Here is a 22,935-nt window from a genome sequence, read left to right as displayed (position 1 = left end):
AAAATCTTGAACAGCAAGTAACAATTGCAAGCTCTCTCTGTAGAAACAACAATAATGATGTTTATCTTCTTTGAATAATGACTCAAGTGAATGTAAGCTAAAAATGCACTGCAGTCTGGAGTTTTTCGTTACTGTTTGTTGATTCTCCTCAACAAGCAAAAGAATTTCAGTTCTCTCCTCATCTTGCATTATTATGCTTCCATTTTAGTTTACTCTCCTTTTATCTTTCCTGGTCTCACAAAAATAATAAATAAATAAATAAATAAATAAATATGAAATGTGCCTTTTTCCTTTCCACCTTTCTCCTCTTAAATAACACATAATAGCACACAACTTGCAAACTGACAATATGACTGAGTGAGAAAATTAAATGTGTGACATGTCTCATTAAAACTTAGTGGAAAATCTTTCATCACTGAAGAGAGTTGCTTTAAATATTTCCTTAAGGATGAATTGAAATAAGTGAACCTCTTTGGTGAGTAAAATCTGGCTCAAAGCCATGATAGTTAAATCTGGCAACTAGGAGAATATTGCAGAGGACGTATGAGCTGGTGAAAGTCTGAAGGTCTTTTAGAATAATTGCAGCTAATATTAACTGCATCATGTAATAGCTCAGTTCACGAAGCTTAAAATAAATAACCCCACTGTGGGAATTCTGTGCCAATTATTCTCTGCTGATTTCAGATCTAATATGCCCACTGTTGAGATTATTTTTGGAGAGACTATTATTATTATTCTAGGAAGCATATAGTAATATTATAACGTGTACTGTAGAAAACTTGGAGTGAAATAGTGAATACTTCCATGAGTATATTTTGGCATCATATGACTAATATGATTACTTAGAAAAAAGCGAATATGTTTCACTCTAGCCCTGAAATTGGTCCTCATAATAAGGGGAAAAACAGGATTTAGTTGAATAAAAACTATTAATCGATTAATTAATCAATCAATTAATTCAGGAGCATACTAAGTTCTCATTGTTATTGTGATACTTGGATTAAATGAAATGTTGACAAATATTTTTGCAGAAGGAAGTAGGAAAAATGTTTTCTAGATTATAAAAATAAAAAGGACATTATTTTAAAGTAGCAGAGTAAAAATGTGTTTAATAAGGTAATAACATAGCAGTCTGTCGTTTTATGAAGACTTCAAAAAAAAAGTGCAAACTATTGGAAAGTCTTCTATCTATTATAATGTATTAAAACCACACAGAGAAATTACTTTAACTGTATGAATTCCTACAGTAAGAATTGAAACTAAAGACTGGTTTGTTAGTACAGTCATATTCTGGTCTTTAGTTATCTGAACACTGAAAATTCATAGAGGGACTTCTGAATCTGAATTTCAAATAAAAGTAGATGTTACAATCTTGAAGCCTTTATCTGGCTGTCATAAGTCATTTCAAGTTCCAGAAGTTGTTTATGTGGTAAAATGGCTCTGGTGAACCTGAACTGCTCTCTGTTTTCACAGTAGCAGCTTCTGGGCTTTTGGATGAAAATAGGGTTAACACTTTGTATGCTATTAGAAAAACGTTCACAAAATTTATATTCAACTGTAAGATTTCAGACTTGGCTAGCATTCAGAAAAAATAAATCACTCTTGGAATTGGCAAGTTTGATTTGAATCACTGGAAGACAACTAAGATAGAATTCCCACACTGTAATTTTCAAGTCAGTTTTAGAGGAGAATTATTATGTTTTTCACCTAAAGTATTCTGAAGGGTTTTTATATGCCTAAAAAGATACTGAGCTAAATTTGATTCTGGACTCTTTTCATTAACTAACTGTATTTATGGCTGCATATACCTTAAAGAACAATGGAATATATCTGAATTAACAATGTTTTTATTGTAATTGAAGCTAAAAATTTTCCATCTTTTTAAATTTATTTTTCTCCGTGTCTTGGATTGGTAACAATTTCTTTTTAAAGTATTCACAGAACATTCTACTTTGTCACCCCTCCCACTCTAATTAATATCTTCTTAGCAATAACTTTCTTTTTGATTTTTATGAAATCCTTCTCAACTTAAAAGCCTGTTTAACAATTTAAATAGTTGACCAAATGTGCAAAATTGTGTTTCATATTTAATTGCAATTACTCTATGATGAAACAGGGCTATATAGATTGAAACCAACAGGTATTCTGATTTTCTGTATGGTGAGAAAAAAATGTATATAAAATATATATGCTGACAGCTGAAATTTCTGTTGAAAAGAAATTCACTGAAACAAGAGTTTGCAAAATGTCCGTGACAGATATGAAAACAAAACCACATCTTCACAGCTGATCATTTTGTGCAATAAAATTGCTAAACGAAACAGATGTCTCTCCATTTCTCAGCTTGGCTGATATGAAACACAGATGCCCATTAGCCAAAATAAATGTAGGAAGCACTTTTTACTAAAAGTAGCCGAGAAATACTTAACAAGTGTTGTTTTTTTTTGTTTTTGTTTTGTTTTGTTTTGTTTATTTTGTTTCTTTGTTTGTTTTTAATACTAGAATAAACTGGCAAAACCTTGCAGTGAAAATTAACACACTGCTTATGCATTTCAGAGCTCAGTAAAGATTTAGTTTTCAAGGCTGTCAAGTACACAGGGCTCTCTGCAGCCATACTTATTCATCTAAAAACATCTGGATTGAATTAAGAACTAAAAAAAACCAAAATGAGAAGTGTTCTCTTTCCTTGCTTATATTGAATATGCATTTTTGCCTCTTTAATTATCCCCTGAAGAGTTGTTCATAGCAAAGTTTGTATTTTTGTGTTTTTTTCCTGATCTCCCAAGATCTTCTGAAATGTCCTTTTGAATTTGAAGTTGTTCTGTGACAGCTGTGAACTGTTATGTGCATGCATAGAACTGAAAATATATTACCTGTTCAAAGTGAAATTATTAAAAAATTTTAGGAAATTTAAAGTGTTATATAGCTTAAAGCATTCTTCTAAATGATGCAGGATGATACTCCTTATCAATAATCTATTGTGAAGTGCAGCTAGCAGCTCCCCAAAAGCCTGTTTCAAAATATATATGTAATATGTATGTTTAAAAATATGTTCAGCAATCTTTCTAGCCTTCTGGCTAATATAATCTATTTTTAAAAATATATGAAGTTTTCATTGGAGGGAGAGAAGAGATTAATGATTTTGTAAATGGCATATAAATAACATTTTTCACTTCCAAATACACTCGGTAAGAATTTTTGACATACACATAGTAACAGAAGAAGTGAGAGAAAATCTTGAGTATTTATGCTACCTTGCATATTAGTCAAATAATGTGATAAAAGATCTTACATCCTTAATTAGATCTAACTATAGTTTTTCAAAAGCTTCACTTATTGTTGTAGAGAGGTTTTCATCTGTCTTCAGATTTAATTATGTTCTGTGCAAGACAACATTCCCAGGCACCAAAAAGGAGTTACCTGGATTGCTAAATTATTAAACAAGTCCTTGGCATGCTTTTGCTAAATATCACTTTCCCCAACAATTTTCACCTTTCAAAGGTGATTCACAATTGGCTTGTGAATACCTTTGGCCAGATACTGTTCATCGGGATAGTTTGCTATTATTCTGGAGATGGAAAATTTGTTAGAAAGTATGTTGCCAGACTGCTAACTGGCTTCTGAATGTTCTGAGAACATGCACTTTAGCCTCAACTTGCTATTACATAACCATTCAGTTTGAGTTTGTAAGAGTTTATAATATCAGACCTGACTTTGGAAAGAATATGGGAATATTGTAACATTCCCGTTAAAAAAAAAATAATAATAATAAAAAATAATAATATTTTGCCCCAATCTCTCTTGCTTAAGTAGACATTTGTTTTTTATTTCTGGTGCAGATATCTAACGAAGAGCAGCCTTCTGTAACCGTCCTTCACCACTCTGCCCTAAAAATATTGTATCTAGTGGTTATGGGCCACCAGTGAGCAGTGAGCTCTTGGTATTATAACATTTTTGAAGAAAAGGTGGTATCCTAGGAAGCCCCAGAGAAGAAAACACTTGGTAGGCCTTTGAGAACTAGTTACACTAAAAGATATTCTAAAATGGGCCACAGCCTGTGAGACTGTCTAGTCCCTAAGAGAAATGTGACTTAAAAGGGTGAAAGGGTGAAAAGTTTCAACTGTAATGGCCTGACTGAAAAGAGCACAAGGGATTAAAGTTCAGTATAAAAATTCATTTCCCAGAAGGGGATTGAGAATGGCTTGAAACCTTCAGTTTGAAGTTGGTGAGGGAAATGGAAGGAAAAGAAGGAACAGAACTTACTTGCAAAAGATGTTTCTTATACTTTCCTACTCATGTTTGGTGGAGCCTCCTATTTATTTCTTATGGAATGAAATGAAGAAACTAATATGAAAATATGCATTTTGTAGAGTAAATATACACGTAATGCTTATATGTGATGTAAGCAAAGCTTAATTTGTCATTCTTTGATAAATATTCACAGTGTTTCTCAAAGTTTATTTCAGAATTGAAAGTAAGTAAGAAAACCATTACATAGAAAATAAAGTTCAGAATGATGGTAGTTTTCTAAATTTCTGCCATTAAGGTTTTAATCCAAGATCCTGCATGAGCTCCTTATGTTGCCCATATTACAAGAGTCTGGGAAGCATTCTGTGTATGAAAATGTTTCACAGCAGGGAAATTTACTGTTTGACATGAGCTTAACCCACCACACCGTAGTGTTTTATTTCAGTACAAAAGGTAAGGAAAGTCACAATCAAAAACATAATATTCTACCCCTGGCAATGACTTAAAATAGATACTATGGAAAGAAATCTGAGAGCATCAAAAAAGAGAAATACTTCCATGATACATGTCAGTGGGGATATTAGTATTGAGCTAAGTGTGCGATGTTTTTCATGAACTGAAAATGAAATTTTCATGAGCTTGAATTAACAAAAAACATTGACATGATTAAATATTATCTTGGTGTAATCTTGGTGTAATTCTAAGTGATGTTGTTAATGTGTATTCAAATGGAACTAGTTCTGTCAGACTTCTTATAACATACTGATATATTTGAGTCTGATTTTTAAAAACAGTCTTTATATTTGCATTTTAGTTTTGTGCTCTAAGATATATATTAAAATAATGCAATTTTATTGCATTAACTGCAAAATTAGAAAGTTTTAGAGCTGTTTCTTCTGCATACATGTATTTGTACTAATACATGTGCACTTATGAATGCTTTTCTGGATTTACAAAATAAAACTCACTAAATTGTTGTCAACAATGATTACATCACATGCGACTCTTTAAATTAATCATGTTTCTATATTGCAGTATAGGTTTATGAGCAGGTAGTTAATCTACACAGGTAACTTCTTGTTTATAAAATCAGAAATATTCAAAATATTCTTAAAATTAATTAAAGCTTCTACTTGCTATGACCCTTCTGCTGAACCCAAAAATAAAACACAGATTTCATTGTGACAACAAATCTGAATACCAGAGTCTTTCTGTTAAGTATGAAATCAATGATACTAGAAGGAACTTTGCAACAAAGTGATGAGAGTAATTATAGTAAGTATATCCAAAAGATCAAATAAGCCAACTACATTAGTGTACTGAACAAAGCAATGTAATAGATTTGTTTTTGTTGTTGTTGTTGTTGTTTTTATAGATGTACTGAAATCAGTTAGTAGAAGTTATTAATAGGTGAGGCTATATTTTACATTACTTAGATAATGGTTATAAAATCAATACTGAATGCTTAGTAAATGTGTTTATTTTCTTTAGGTTATTTACATTAGTTCATGGGATGGAAATGATAATGACTATAAATGAAATATTCTCCAGCTTAAGAGAAATACAAATAATATGAAATATAAAATTTAAAATTAGTATGACATGGATCCAGTTGTTCAATTTTCCTTAATTGTCATGTACCCTGCCATGTTCTTTATCTGCTTTGTGAATTTACAACTAGCACAGCAGGTTGTGAATTTTTAATAGGATCTCTTCAAGGAAGGAAAAGGTCAATATTAACATAAAAATCTTCTTTAAGAACTGTGGTGCCAAGGTTTCTTAGCAGAAAACAGGTGTTGCTGCAAAACTGAAATCTGCCACAACAGTCAAATTAAAAGATTCTTGGAGCTAAGTTAGGAAACAAATGCCTCAGTATAACACCATGACTGCTAGTCAATGGTGACTGAAAAAAACTTGGTTGCTGCATTCAAAATGATTTAATATATAATAACGATAACAAAAACAAAACAAAACAACAACAACACAAATAAACAAAAAACAGCTTTTGATTACTTCTAAATAAAATGTTTTATTTTTCTTCCTTTGTTTTTCACTTCAGCTTCATTCTGACCAGGATAAGGGAGATGGATCCCTCAAATACATTTTGTCTGGAGATGGGGCTGGTACTCTTTTTATAATTGATGAGAAAACAGGTGACATTCATGCCACACGGAGAATTGACAGGGAAGAAAAAGCCTTTTACACCCTGCGTGCCCAAGCTATTAACAGAAGAACTCTGAGACCAGTGGAACCTGAATCTGAGTTTGTCATCAAAATCCATGACATTAATGACAATGAACCAACGTTTCCAGAAGAAATTTACACTGCTAGTGTTCCTGAAATGTCAGTAGTGGGTGAGTGTTTTATACTGAGGCATAAATGCCTGCTCAAAATACAGTATTTGATGGATATTTTCCCCATCCTCTGAAAATTAGGTCATGTCGGGAATTCTACTTCATGGAATAAATATCTTTCTTTTTGGTTTGCTTGTTCAAATACTAGAATTTCATCCAGAAACAGATTTTGTGATATGAGATTATTTCTACTTAGAATATTTAAAAAATTAACTTACAGTCATTTGGAATATAAATAGTATATAATGGTGAATCACCCTCCTCCTTAAGAATTATTAGAATAAGAATGATAAATACACTACATGGAAATCTATCTTGTCTTTCACTCTTTCCATGGCTGAGGAAAGTTACTTGTTTGCTCATGTACTGTTGATGCACTGCCTGCAGGCAGATACACTCTTCATTCTCCTCTTCACATTCAGTTTTTGAATATATGAACGAATTCTCTTGTACTTTCAGTGTTCCTCTCTTAACATACTCGTGAATGGCCTCTTCAGGAGCCTTAAACAGCTTTTTGAGTTTATCTTGCTTCTGTTTGTACTGTACTTTCAGTTCCTAGGGATGAGCCTTGAACATTATTCTTATCCTTATTGCTGATTGTATTGACAAGGATAGAGGGTAGAATGCTTAGCTAGAACTTTACATTAGGAAAACTCCTGCCATTCCTTGATATCTGTCATCCCAGAGCCTTCCAAGTCTTTTCTTCACTATGACTCTGTATCTGTGAAACACTGAACATTTGTGAAAAATTGAATTAGCTTGCAATCTGCAGTAGTTGAAGAGTTGAAAAAAAAAAAAAAATTTTTTTCCATATATCATAGAATTCAATCATATTTTAGAACAGAAACTTATGAAAAATGTATGGAAAAATAAACATAAAAATTATTTTTGTATAGGCAAAATAACTTCACATCAAAAGGAAGTTAGGAAGAAGATCCTGGATTGCTATAGTTTGCTCTCTCCAAATCAATTTTGTTGAGTTCCAGTATTACCATTACTTACCCAGTATTGTTGGCTGTGAGCTAAGAGATTGTCAGACTTGTTGATGTAATTAATGAATGCAGAGAGAAACTCCAGTCTTGGATTGAATTGTACTGTTGCTTTGTATGGGTCTCCTGCTATGGTACTCACTTTTGTGAGCATATAAAAACATAAAATCTTTCTATAAGAGTCTGAAAACATTAAGCAGAGTTTAGGATATGAATATTATCTCAAGCAAATGTACCAGAAAGAGATATTACAAAGCCAAATTACTGTGTTTTTTGGCTGGTCAAGTAAATAGAAGGTATATCATGCAGTAAAAAGTACCATGCTAATATAGTCTGGCATAGTCAACATAGCACTGCATTGTGCTATATAACCACTAAAAACATAGCTCTGTATTTATAGAACGCCTTGCACTCCTGCTGCCATCATGTGGGAAGGCTGGAGCACCAGGCAGGCACATAACACTTAAACAAACATGTACATAAAATCACAAAATTTGTTCTTCAAAGTTTTAATTTATTTAAACCAATTATATAATTGGCTTATTATTTGTAAATCGGATATAGAGATTGGTTTAGAAATTGGTATAGATATATATATTTATATATATATCTATATATATAATTGGAAACATGAAAATGTGAATAAATGAAAAAGCATGGCTCTTTCAGTATCAAAAGTGAAAGAGGACTTGCTGTAGACAGATTGCGACATTGATCAGAAGTAATGCCCTTTATTTAGGGAGATAACTTTTTGTTGTTGTTGTTTATTTGTTCCAATTCTTGTAGATGTTATCATTGTCTTTTATATCCTCTAGTCATCTTCCGTGTATTTTCACCATACACATGATGTTTTATGTATTGTGATTATTTGTTCTTTGTTTTCTTTGTTACACTCTAAATCCTGGCTAGTCTGTAATATGATTAGTAACTTGCCACTTGTGTTTATGCCTTTGGGGCCTCTTGTACATTATTCTGGAACTGCATTCTAAAGACCCCTGTTACCACCTGGTGCTTGAATTCTCAGTCCCAATAGAGAATATGACTGTTTCAAATTGATTGGCTTAATCCTATCTCTATGCTAAGAAGTGTCAAAAATAGTAAACTATTTTGCTGTTTTGCTGATGAGTTGTGCACACATTTGGACACAGCAGTACCACAAGCACAGTGCTGAGATGTTCGTATTAACTCTATATACATTCATGTGAATACCAGAAAGAAGACAGCTCTGGCAGCATATCACACCATGTAAGATTATTCATATGCTTCATTGCTTTTAGAGCTATACTATATAATGTAGCTGGTAGCTAGTGTTCAGAACTAGTGGGTTCCTCCTCACACATTTTATTTTAACAGTTTTCAGCAAGATTGCATGAGTTTTTTTGCATGCATTTCATGTCTCTGTTAATTACTGAGTAAACTGGTAAATGTTTAATCACCAGTATTTCTTTACCAATTCATATATGAAAACTGTTATTGCCTAATGTCCTGCTTTCTTTACCAAATTACACAAAAGAAGTGCACGAGTAGCAAAAATATGCAAGCATCAGCTTGAAATAATTGAAATCTATGGCGTCCCTTGAAGTGCAAGGCTTGCTCCATCCTAAAATGCCCTGTGTTATAAGGTACAAAGGGGTAGTAGTACCTTATAATACTACTAAGCCTGTATCTGCTTCCTCTGCCCCCCATTCAAGGTATCAAACCGTGACATAGCCATATGCAAGTCTTTCAGACAAGAAACAGCAGTTGTGATTTCTGCCTCAGGCTGTAGTAGTAGCTTGATGGATACCTGAGAATGGTATTTTTATTATCAATTACAGTGTCTTGACAGAGGTGCATAAGTTCTTTCTTGTCTTGTTCATCTTTCTTCTACTGCTCATTAATCATAGCAAAGGCAGAGATAAATGGGCCAACTTCGGGATCTCAAGTTTAGGCCAATAGCATAGAAGACATCTTGCACTCCTGAAGTCTTTGAACAGATTTCCAAATATTTTCTCCTCTTTTACTTTTTTTCTTTCCTTAATCTCAAAGTTTATGACAGAATATTCTGACCAAAATCTTCTGTTCTGCCCATTATATTCTTTACTTGTCTCTTTTCTTGCTCACCTAAAAGCTTCTTTTCAGAACTGCATAGATGAGTCTATTTTAATCTCTAGAGCTTTTCCTGTGGATTTTTTTGTTTGTTTGTTTCTTGATATATTTTAGAGAAGCTTTCAGAAGTTTCTCCTATTTAGGCTTTCTTTTCCTTTTTATTTTTCCTTTTTATTTTTCTTTTTCCTTTTTTCTTTTTTTTTTTCTTTTTTCTTTTTCCCTTTTTTTTTTTTTTTTCTTTTTTTGCTTTTTTCTTTCTGTCACCACATCATTTCTTCATTTATGTTATTTGGTGATGCTTCTCTGTTCATCTGTTGTAGCCTAGATATTCTCTAACCATTCTTGATCCTTATTCCATCCTATATCTTCAGTGCTAAGTAACTCTTCCTATGAATTATTGTCTCAGAAACACTTTGAGCTGCTATTAGCTGTCATGCTCCCTAGCTGGTATTTTCTGCTTCTGAATTAGGGATATCAATGTACACTTCAATGTAACCTCCCTCTGGGATTACATGTGATCTACAGGTTGGGCTTCCCACAGTTAGCTTGTCATCCCTACCTGTGGTTATCTTTTTTGTCTGTCTCTTCAGACAGCATTTAGAGCTACTACTTCTTGGCTTTCTCCGTAGGCTTTTTGTTCAGTCCCTCATTAGTGCTGTTCCAAAAGTTCACAGTGCTTAATCCTTTCCTCTGCCATAGCATTTATTTTATTACAATTCTTTATTGTTTCCTTTTAACAAAGATTTTCTTTATTTTTTTTCATAATTATCTCACTAAAACTTTTGCATCTCATTTTTAATTTCATAATGTCAATCATGATTTTGAAAAAAACTGATTATATTACGATTTCACTTTGCATATAAATCCTGCCTCATACAGAGAAAAAAAATACATACATATATATATATATATATTTTTTTTTTCTTTAAAAGTATAATTTTAAAAGAATTGGAAGCATCTACTGACATACTTTTTTCCCAGCTTATTGTCCTCTAAGTTACCGAAGTATCATGTAACTAAAGAGCTTTCTACATAGATTTCTCTGAATATGGAGCTCTTTCCTGTTATTCTTCTGTGTTAAATAGTTTATTTCTGGGAGAACATATCTCACTATTTCCTCTCTTTTCTACTAGAAAGAGGAAAATTCCTGTTAATTCAACTTGTTATTTTAATGTATAATTTACTATGGAAGGCTCTTGTTGTAGTTAAACATAACATAACTCACTTGGGAATAAGGAAATAAATATAGGTTACAAATTCAGCTCCACAACAGATACTCTGTTTTTTTTGTGTGTGTGTTTTTTGTTTGTTTGTTTGTATTTGTTTTGTTTTTGTTTGTTTGTTCTTTGTTTTGTTTTGTTTTGTTTTCCCAGTTAATTATCTTCAGTGATTCTCCTCTATTACTTCTATATCTTAAATGCTCTGTGAGGTTACTAGGAGTCACTAGTGGCGTCCCCCAGGGCTTGGTGCTGGGGCCGGTCCTCTTTAATATCTTCATCGATGATCTGGACGAGGGCATCGAGTGCACCCTCAGTAAGTTCGCAGATGACACCAAGTTAGGTGCGTGTGTCGATCTGCTTGAGGGTAGGAAAGCTCTGCAGGAGGATCTGGATAGGCTGCACCGATGGGCTGAGGTCAACTGCATGAAGTTCAACAAGGCCAAGTGCCGGGTCCTCCACCTGCCGCGCAATAACCCCAAGCAGAGCTACAGGCTGGGAGAGGAATGGTTGGAGAGCTGCCAGGCAAAGAAGGACCTGGGAGTGATGGTGGATAGTCGGCTGAATATGAGCCAGCAGTGTGCTCAGGTGGCCAAGAAGGCCAACGGCATCCTGGCTTGTATCAGAAACAGTGTGACCAGCAGGGCTAGGGAGGTGATCGTCCCCCTGTACTCAGCTCTGGTGAGGCCGCACCTCGAGTACTGTGTTCAGTTTTGGGCCCCTCGCTACAAGAAGGACATCGAGGTGCTTGAGCGGGTTCAGAGAAGGGCGACGAAGCTGGTGAGGGGCCTGGAGAACAAGTCCTACGAGGAGCGGCTGAGGGAGCTGGGCTTGTTCAGCCTGGAGAAGAGGAGGCTCAGGGGCGACCTTATTGCTCTCTATGGGTACCTCAAGGGAGGCTGTAGCGAGGTGTGGGTTGGCCTGTTCTCCCACGTGCCTGGTGACAGGATGAGGGGGAATGGGCTTAAGTTGAGCCAGGGGAGTTTTAGGTTAGATGTTAGGAAGAACTTCTTCACTGAAAGGGTTGTGAGGCATTGGAACAGGCTGCCCAGGGAAGTGGTGGAGTCACCATCCCTGGAAGTCTTCAAAAGACGTTTAGATGTAGAGCTTAGGGAAATGGTTTAGTGGGGACTGTTAGCGTTAGGTCAGAGGTTGGACTCGATGACCTTGAGGTCTCTTCCAACCTAGAAAATTCTGTGATTCTGTGATTCTGTTACAATCATTAATACTTGTATGGTGTTTGAAGATGTTTGCAAGGAAAGCATTAAAAAGAGCCTACATTAATTACTATTATGGTACGAGACCTTAGGGAAATTCAAAGGTTATAATTAAAATTATGTTCAAATATGTCTTTTGAGAACTACAATAATCTGACAAATGGCTCTTTTTGTTGGCCTAGTTCACCACCATATGATTCTAGTTTATTGTATAATGAAATTCACAAGTATATGAGGAGGAAGTTAATTCACAGTCTTTTTCATGACCTTAATAATTCCAGAGCTGGTGCCACATTCTCCAGTATATTGTCACTATGTCCTTTATGTCCTCCTATAGACTTCAGATTAGGCTTTATGTCCTGGAGGCCAAAGACTTCATCAAAAGCAACCTGTGCCCATGTAAAAGATAGAGAGCAAGGCCTGGACTGAGGAGTGCAAAGTCACACCCACACTGTGGTTTGTAAACCCCAACATGAGCAGTCAAAATCAGTGCCTTGGGTACCAGTTAGTTCACCCCAGGTTTCAGACTGCTTCAAGCAATATATTAGCAGTATTGAGGATCAGCGGTCTTCAGTGACTTCAGTGAACTGAAGCAAAACAAGAATTTTGATAGTTTGACAGCTGATGTGCACAATATTACTTTAATGACATAGCTAAGGGTTTTCTTTTTTTTTTCTTTTTTTTTTCTTTTTTTTTTTTTTTCTGCCTTTCAAAACTCCTAATCTGCTTTACTTGATGTGCATTGTCCACTTCCATAGCCCGCAGTTATTTTTTGCTGATGCTAGCTAAGAAGAGAGGATTTGAAATTTCTTTTCATTCAAATGGTAGCTTGCTGTGTTAAACATGCTATTTTTACTTTAATATAAAATGTTTCTGAAAATCTGCTGACCTCCATTTATCATTATTACTATTTTTAACTACAATTATCAAAAGCTAGATGCAAAAAAAAAAAAAAAAAAAAAAAGTTTATGTGAATGCCTGTCTTCAATTTAAGGCGCTGTCCTGGTTTCAGTTAGAACAGAATTAATTTTCTTCCTAGTAGCTGGTGGAATGCTGTGTTTTGGCTTAGGATGAGAAGAGTGCTGATAACACCCCGATGTTTTAATTGTTGCAGAGCAGTGCTTACACCAAGCCAAGGACATCTCAGCCTTTCGCTCTGTCCTGCCAACAGGCAGGCTGGGGGTGCAGTAAGAGCTGGGAGGGGACAGACCCAGGACAGGTGACCCAAACTAGCCAAAGGGGTATTCCATACCATTTGACGTCATGCTAAACAATATATAGGGGTGGCTAGCCGGGGGGAGGGGGCCGGACTGCTCGGGGTTAAGCTGGGCATCGGTCAGCGGGTGGTGAGCAATTGCATTGTGCATCACTTGTTTGTACATATTATTATTACTTTCCTATTATCACCATTGTAACATTATTGTTATTATTGTTATTATTATTTTGTTATTATTATTTTCCTGTCTTATTAAACTGTCTTTATCTCAACTCACGGGCTTCACTTTCCATTTCTCTCCCCCGTCCCAGAGAGGGAGGGGGGAGGGTGAGCGAACGGCTGCGTGGTATTTAGCTGCCAGCCGGGTTAAACCACGACAGGCGCTCACATTTTCTCAAAGGCCTTTATCTTCCACCCTTAATTGTTGAAGAGATACTCAGTGGCTTCCTACCAGAGCCTTACTTTCCCAGCCCAGCCCTGCCCTGATGCTCTCACTTAACCAGCCTTCTAGCATGTCCCAACATATCAACTAGCATACAACTCTATCCCACTCACTCTTTCTTTCTTTTTTCCCTTATCTGCCCAGCAGCAGTTCTCAGTTTTATTTAGCTGTAATAAAAAGGAATTGGAAAAAAATGTGGAAAATTCCACAATTGGAAAAGGAAATACAAATATGAGGAGTTTTATTATTATTATTATTATTATTATTGTTATTGTTATTGTTATTATTATTATTATTTCTGACTGGAGGGGTGAGAAGAGACAAAGTCTTACAGTAGTGTAAATAGTGGACTTGTTACAGATCTGGCTTTCATTTAGAATAACAGCTTGAAATAATTTAAAAACTAAAAATGCTTTATAAAATAAAAAGTAGTATAAAACTGAAAGATACACAAGTCCTGAAGACCTGGTATGCTTTTATTTATTTTTATTCGTTAAATTTATTTAATAAACAAAGAGGAAGCAAAGGAGCTTTACTCATACACCAGAAATATATTTGGTATTTTTCCTCTAAAGAGGACAGGGCTACAAAAATTTGAAACACAAAGCATGATACAGGGTAATATTCTTGAAATACATTAAAATGGGCTACAGGTCAGAAATAAACAGTTGCAAAAAATTGAAGAATTCTGGGAAAAGGCTAAGTAGCATTGCACTATTCATTTACAGTGTATTTTCAAATATGAGTGCTGCAGAAAATAGTTTGTGTCAAAACAGATAAATGTGCAGGTAAAGAAGAATCAGCATGGTTGGTAATTTCAAACTGATCTCTGCATGTTGATTATCTGGAGTGACCAGCCTATTGGGAGACTGAGCAAAGAGGACACACAGTGATGTGACCGCAGCCCAGAACAAATAATGTGTGGCACTGGTCATACTGTTTGCTGGAAGGGCTCCCAGTCTAATACGCTCTTCCTGATTGATTCTTTGCATGGTTTCTGTCAGGTTTCATGTAGGAATCACTGATCCCTCTGTGGATGCATAGAAAGCATGTCTCTCTGCCTCTGTGAATAAGGGCTATGACTAAAGTGGTGACTTCTGTACCCTGAATGGCAGGCAGAAATGAAGCTGTGCCCTTGCTGTTTTCCTGCCACTACCTGCCTGGTGGCTGGACAGCAAAAGCCAAGGAGCTGAGGCAATAGTAAAAGCATAGTTCATCCTTTCTGTTTTGGGGTGATGAGGTATACATTACCCTGAGCACAGCCGATGGAGTAAATCACTGTGTGACGGGAATTGGATCAAATCTCTTTTTGGAAGCAGTGTCTGATATATTTTATTGGGTGTGTATGTGGGTCTGTATGTGTGATTACTCTAGAGAGTAATCTAGAGAACAGGATAGCTGATATGATTTGTTTCTTGCTTCGTGTATGTGTGTTAAAATAGCATGAAGTAATATACTGTATATGCATTTTGACATTCATAATTGAGGGGGAGCTATTAGAGACATTATTACATCGCAAAAGGAAATTTTATTCCATTTATTTATTTTAATGTTACTAAACATGCTCTTCAGTTTTCTTCCAAATGATATGTTGAAGTAGATTTTTTTAAATAAAAATGAAATAAAAATATGATACAATTTACTTCCTATTAATAACTATATATATAACTAATACATATTTGACCATATAAATGAAATATAAAAGTTAGAACAGAAAATAACAAAGTTGCAATAGTAGCTCCAAAATATCACCGTTCATGTTTGCAACATACATGTAAGGTTTTCTCATTAACTCATGCTATTATGATAGCTGTCATAGAATCATGGGATCATAGAACAGCGTGGGTTGGGAGGGAGCTTAAAGATCATCTAGTTCCAATCCCCCTGCCATGGGCAGGGATTCCACCCACTAGATCAGGATGTCCAAGGCCTCATCCAACCTGATCTTGAACGCCTCCAGGAATGGGGCATACACAGCTTCTGGACGTTCTGGGCTGCAAGCTTGCATTGCTGGTTCATGTTGAGCTTTTCATCCATCAGAACCCCCAAGTCCTTCTCTGCAGGGCTGCTCTCGATGAGTTCTTTTCCCAGTCTGTCCTAATGGCTGGTATTGCGCTGACCCAGGTGCAGCACCCTGCACTTAGACTTATTGAACCTCATTAGGTTCACATGGACCCAATTCTTAAGCTTGTCCAGGTCCCTTTGGATGGCATCCCTTCCTTCTGTTGTATTGACTGTACTTCTCAGCTTGGTGTTGTCTGCAAACTTGCTGAGGGTGTGCTAAATCCCACTGTCTATGTCACTGATAAAGATATTAAACAGAACTGGTCCCAAAACATACCCCTGAGGGACACCACTTGTCACTGGCCTCCACCTGGACATGGATCCACTGACCACAACTCTCTGAGTGCAACCTTTGAGACAATTCCTTATCCACAGAATGGTCCACCCTTGTAATACATATTTCTCCAATTCTGAGATTTTTGTATATCACATTGGCATCATTGTATGAAAACATGACAAAACAAAACAATAACTGTTCTGGGTAATTGAAAGCAGAGATGTACTGTCCTCTGAAAAGAAGTGAGTACATAAATATGAACACATGATAAAATGTAGGGATAAAATCAGCTCAACCACTGCTACATGTATTGTTTACCGTTACTGATTAGGCCTTAATTATTGTGGAATTATGGAAGTTTAGGTTCAATTTGTGTAGAATGAGACCCCAAACAGGGAAGAGAGTATCTAAAGTTGACTGTAAGATAATAAATATGCTTGAAAAATCCAGTCATCATTAGCTGAAACTTTCTTTGGGTTCTGATCAATCAGAAATTAATGTTGTTGGACCTCCATTTAGTACTATCTGAAACTAAATTGACTTTGGATGCTTCAGGTACTTCTGTGGTGCAAGTCACAGCTACTGATGCCGATGACCCTTCCTATGGAAACAGTGCCAGAGTCATTTACAGCATACTTCAGGGGCAGCCATATTTCTCCGTGGAACCAGAAACAGGTCAGGAAATTGTCATTATTTCCATTTACTGTAAGCTTGCTCTTTCATTTTAAAAATCTCAGATCACCTAAAAAAAAATTTAAAAGCTAACTGAAATGAAATATTTTTTCTTGCTTTTTCCCTCATAATTTGTAGTTCTTGTAATAAATAAAAATAAAAACTAAGAGTTATTACAGCTGACACTATGAAATAGAAGTATTGTTGCAGTGGAATAATTGAAATAGCTAAGACAGTGTAAAGTTCTAAGTAAGAATATTTTTGATAAAGGCATGATGAAAGGTTTGTGTCCTAGAAAATGTTGTTCTTTTATTCTTAGTGGTTCTAGTTAGACTAATAAAAGGTGTTCTTTCCACCCACAAACCTTGTCTTGCATAAATATCTTGAATCATTTTTAGCATGAAATGTAAACTGAAGAACTAATCTTTTTTATAACAAACAGACTGTTCTGAAGACTGTTTATAAAGCTCATGAACAAAATTTTGTACTTTAAAGCATGAAATGAATACTTTAGGAATACATTTCACAGACTAATACAAAAAAAAAAAAAAAAAAAAAAAGACTCAGCAGATAGCTGCACATTAAAAATAAAGGCACAATTAACAATTTTGTTTGTTCTTTATTTAAGGCATCATCAGGACTGCTTTGCCAAACATGAACAGAGAGAACAGGGAGCAGTACCAAGTTGTTATCCAGGCAAAGGACATGGGAGGCCAGATGGGTGGATTATCAGGGACCACCACTGTGAACATCACTTTGACTGATGTCAACGACAATCCACCTCGATTCCCCCAGAGTAAGCTGCATTTAATAGTTGTCCTGCACTCTAAGAGGTTCAAACTAAAGAGTTTAGCAATCACCATCTGGTTTAATTTAGAGTAAATCTAGATTACAGGGCACACATGAACAACAACAACAAAAAGGCTTATGTACTGATTTATTCACTATTATTAAAGCAGAATATTAAATGTTACAGTATTTGTTTGTTAGGAAAACAGTTACATGATCAACTATAACTACAGAAGACCTGGGATACCTTCCAGTACTATGGGAGGCAGTTGGAGGTGAAATCATAAGAGCATTAGAGCAATGTATTTCTTTCCCCTTACCTATTGCTTAATTCCTAGACACTCCCCCATTGGAAAACAAAACATGTAGTATTTGTAGGTATGCAGAAATGTTTGAACTGTTTTATCTGCTTAAATATTTAATCATGAAGAACTTGGAAAATAAATTACTTGAAGGAAAACAAGCAGATTTGTACTTTTCCAGTTAGTGCTACAAAATCTGATAGATAAAAGATTTCTCAAAGTGAAGTAAATGGCATTTAATGTTTACCAAAGGCCATATTTTTTTTATAAAAAATTACCATATTTTTTATAAAAAATTACCATATTTTTTATTAAAAAAATACTTTTTTTTTTAATATACTTCTGATAGCACAGTTATCAAGACATTTTAATCTCAAAGTAAAATATGAAAACATTATCAGTCTCTACATAGTACAGAAATTTTATGTAACTAGATACGTGGTAAAGTTTAAGCATTTTAAATATGTTTGAAACATTTTGTGTGTACTGAAGTCATAATATTTTTAAGATGGTTTGGACATAATAGCTAAAAGATTTGTATCATCCTCACAGTACAGGTTTTATTCTGAATCCACTAAACTGGAGTACAACTCCAGTAAATCCAGTAGTTACTGATGATCAGCCTTCAGACTCATAATAACAGAACCAGTTTCAAATGATTCTGATTTAAGCATGTTCTTTATAGCACAAATGGAGTACCTAATTTTGTTGTTAATATATATGCATTTAGCTGAGATGTTTATCAGCATGTGATTTCATATACTCTCAAAACAGAAAAATCATGAGCAATTGAGTATTTACAGTTTGAGCATTTCTCCACAGGCCCTATTCTGGACAGAATTTAGTGTTAATTTGTCATTTTAAGTCCCTTTGTAATTTCACATTGTTTTGATTTATTACATTTTTAGTTTACATTTATATATGTAGGATTATGGTAATTCCAGTGCTGTGTAAGTGAGGAATGCTGTTTTACTTACTGCTCTCTGGAGAAATTTAGGATGACTTTTCAAAGATGTTGAATGTTCAAAGCTTTATGGAAAAGCTAATTTTAACAGTTTTACTTAGGACAGCATATAAGCTATGCATTGTTACGCTCTTCATTTTTTTTTCTCGTTTCTTCAACACCATGTGAAATTAATAACTAGAATGGCTTATTCAACTTTCTACACTGTTTTTATATGATTTAGATGGCAGTCCAATATCATATTCATTGGATTGAGATGGCATTCTGCTGTTCCAGAAATATCTGTGCATTTTTCTGTTGTCAGTGTAAATCAGATAGGACCTTTGCTTTAAAGAAGTTTTAAGTCTTACTCTGATGGTTGGCATTTTTATGTTGTTTTGTTTTATTTGGTTTTCTCTTTGCTCTCCACTGATACTCATGCTACATATGTTTCACTGGAAATGAAATCTAAAACATTTATAAAGATGAATGTAATTTTAAAAGTTGTTTGAAATTAAAAACAAACAAAAAGCTATTGACCTTTAAAAAATCTTTATATTTAATCTGAAAACGCAAAGAGGCATTATAATGATTCCTGATTTTCATAGAGTTTTAGGAAACTACTGGAATTGGTACTTACTAAGTTAAATTATTCTGTCCTATTGATAAAGGATTTATCAGATTTATAAGCTACCAGGAAAAATATTAAGTTTCCTTAGATTTTCACAGGACTGAGCAGCACACTACAGCTATATATTAATCAAAGGACAGATAAAACTTCTCTTACAAGGAAATTCATAGTTGAATTGTGAAAAATTCCACTTTTGTTTTGTTTTTCTAAACAAACAAACAAAAACAAAAAACATACCATTGATTCCTCTGTGATTTAGGGAGAGCAGGGTCTCTTCAGAATGTTTTTCTTCTCTTAAAGATCACCTGAAAACCAGGTTACAGTTACATCAGTAACTGTTCCTCTGAGTAAACGTAATGAAATTGAACATTTTATTGAGGTTCTGTACACAAAAGCCATCAAAGACCTTAGATTTTGCATCTCTGCTTCAGTTGTCATACTTTCAGGAATTTTCAGAATTAAGGACATTGTATTGACATATGCTAAATGGAAAATAAAAGAAGAGAAAATAAAAGTAAAGTAAAATAAAATAAAATATTTAAAGTAAAATACAAACAATATCCTGGGTTCAGATGGAAAAGATTTTGGGAATAAAATTGTTAGGTAAGTACTGTGTTTTAGAATTATATTTTTATTTTCTTGATTTTTGTAGATCAATATTTTCATTCTCTATTTTACAAATAGAGCTATGTACTGCCTTGAGTTAATTATTTTAGGATAAGTCAGCTCATTTTTGGAGTCTGACTCTTATTTTTCAAAATGGTTTATGGACTTCAGAACATGAATGTGGCTGAAACTCATGGCAGCCCACATCTCCTGTAAGAGCTCCTGTATAGAGCCTATATTGCTCTGTAAAAATACTTACCTTTACACTGTTCCAGAGCAAATGGGAAGAGGGATAAATGTGAATGAGGTTGCTCTTTTATTTTTCATGACTGAGTGACACAAGTTTGTAGACTAAATCTTCCACCTAACTTCCACTTTTCTTCATCACTCAGTGGAGAAAATGCAAACAGTACATGACTCTCCTTGGGGAAAAAGCTATGAGAGAAAAAGGATTTACAGAGGAGTTTTGCAAGAATAATGCTAGTTTTTCTAGTTTACATTCTGATCTGGTGCTTTAACTTGCATTGCATCCCGTATGTAGTCAAATGATTTATAGTCTTCAGTGACAAAAATAATAAAAGGGAGTATCACATACCATGGTAGAGATTTCAATTAAACCATAAAATTAAAATAGTCTTTCAGATGATAGATTTCTGGTTATTTTTATTCTTTATTTCCACTGCCTTATTATTACTTGAGGTTATGAGTTCTTAGCACTTTCTAGATAAATAAATGAGTTAGGTATTGCAGTGGGATAGTAGTGTCCACAAGGCACAGCTTTGGGTTGTGGTTTAAAGCACCCAAATAAATAAATAAATAATAATAATAATAAAAAATAAAAATCAGAGAATAGTTGACATGCCATAAAACTAATTATAACGTATAAATATTAATTGAAAAAAAAAAAAGTAGTCTTTCAACATAGTCCAACATAGTACTAAAAAAATTTTAAATGGGAGCAGCAGCTACTTTTTCTTCTTTTTTTAACATTAACAGATTACACAGAGATTATATACTAATGTAGCAAAGTACACAGATTTAGGTTTTAGAGAAAGGTAATGAAAAATGTCAGAGCAAATGCAAGATAAACACTTGATTGAAACACCAAAAATGTAACTGCATGAAAATAAATTCATTATAAATAGAATATGGAGTATATATGGTAGTAAAGTATTAATTCTGCTGTTGTTTATCAGTTTTATATAAAAAACTGATGAAATACTAAGAAATTCAATTTTACTCTTTTCCCTTCCATATGTAATAATATTTAATAAATAAGTTATATGGGAATGTTTATTTTTTTATTTTTTTAAAATTGTTGGCTTTTTTTTTTTTTTTTTAGGTTTTAAAACAACAAAATAATGGCACAGAAAAATAGTTCCACAGAATGCGAGAAACTCTTAAACTTACTAGTGAATAATGGGGCATTGTTTTATTTTTTCACCATGTCTCCTCAAAACCAAAAACATTCCTCTGTCATTCTCTAGTTGCCTGACAACATACTCCGTTAAAAGACACTTATAATCCCCACCTGTGTCTTCCTGAATATATGATAAGGTCATGTTGCTACTACTCTCTCCCCATTATTCTTTCTGATCACACGAAACTGTTAACTTCCTTTATGAATTTTTCTGCACTTCTTATCTGTAACTAGGTATGTATGTGCTGCCTTTTGGGTAGCCTATTCCTTTTTTCTGTTTATGGTACCAGCCTTTATCACTTCCACTTTTGTATTACTGTTAACTGAATTTTCTTTCTAACTCACTTTACTTAGCTCATGAGGTGTTTAAGTAAAACAACAAATCTAGAAACACTTCAATAAGGGCAGAAAAGAAAATGTTTTTCAGTAGAGCTTAGATGGCCTAACATTTGCATTGGAATGGCAGCTGTATCTGTATTCATTTTAAAATCCTTTTTTGAGAATTCTTAGTGTGTTAATGTGTCACACATCTTTTGCTACCCTACGTTCTGATGGATGGGATCAGAGATCTCAATCCTTATTTACAGTTTAACAGGATGGCTAAGACATAGAATACTAAAATGTAGAGTAAGGTATTTATTTTAATTTATTGCAGCATTTCTGAATGAGGACAGTTTTACTCCTGTGTTTTTTATCTGCACTATGAAATCACAATAAACAGATGCAACTGAGCCAGAGGAAGAAAGACAAAACCAAAATTGCAGTGTTCATGAGTCTTAATCAAGCATGAATTACTGCTTTAACAAGTGTAGGCACACTTTCTGCTTGTGGATTTTCAAGAACCTTTCCCTTTATTTATTTAATATTGTATCTGACTGAAATTTCAATCTGCTTCTTATAGTTGGATGGAGAATTTAGGGAAAAGTACAGATAGATATAGTTGGTCCTTCTTTGGGATAGGAATATAGAAGGGCTTTTAAATCCTATTTTTCTATGATTTTGTTTTTCTACATTTTTTTTCACTCTTTTACCTAAACTTTTTTCGTGCATAGTTCTCTGCCTCATATTTTGCCCACCCCATCTATATTAAAAGGGAAAATCTCTAGAATAAAAGATACACAAAAATATGTAATCAGCTATTGTGTGACACAGACATTACTTAATGCTTGTGTAGTGGCTTGTGTAAAGCTTGTGTAATGCTTGTGGGGCTCCTGAGCAGTTCTTCATTTCTTTGACAGGTACCATCCACCTCCGCATTCCTGAATCCTCCCCAGTTGGGACAGCCATTGGCAGCGTCAAAGCCACTGATGCAGACACTGGAAAAAATGCAGAAGTAGAGTACAGAATTATAGATGGTGATGGGACAGATATGTTTGATATCGTGACACAGAAGGACACTCAGGAAGGCATCATAACTGTGCGAAAGGTCAAAAAAATCAAAATCAAAATCAAAAAAAATC

The 22,935-nt window shown here is 34.5% G+C and overlaps 1 protein-coding gene across 1 annotated transcript in view; it reads left to right on the top strand.

Moving 5' to 3' along the window:
* Positions 1-22,935, top strand: part of CDH10 (cadherin 10) — a gene marked incomplete at both ends in the record, with an annotated part of 61,779 nt that overhangs the window by 14,011 nt on the left and 24,833 nt on the right. Inside the window, 4 exons of the mRNA XM_082752272.1 lie at positions 6,308-6,602; positions 16,668-16,787; positions 17,413-17,580; positions 22,714-22,901. Of these exons, the coding sequence (XP_082608398.1) occupies positions 6,308-6,602; positions 16,668-16,787; positions 17,413-17,580; positions 22,714-22,901 (771 nt within the window). The remainder of the gene's footprint in view (positions 1-6,307; positions 6,603-16,667; positions 16,788-17,412; positions 17,581-22,713; positions 22,902-22,935) is intronic.

Source organism: Aythya marila (genome assembly GCF_965140915.1).
Source record: "Aythya marila genome assembly, chromosome: 2".
NCBI classification, from domain to species: domain Eukaryota; kingdom Metazoa; phylum Chordata; class Aves; order Anseriformes; family Anatidae; genus Aythya; species Aythya marila.
The sequence above is the reverse complement of the archived record's forward strand: the minus strand, read 5'-3'. Positions and strand labels throughout refer to the sequence as shown.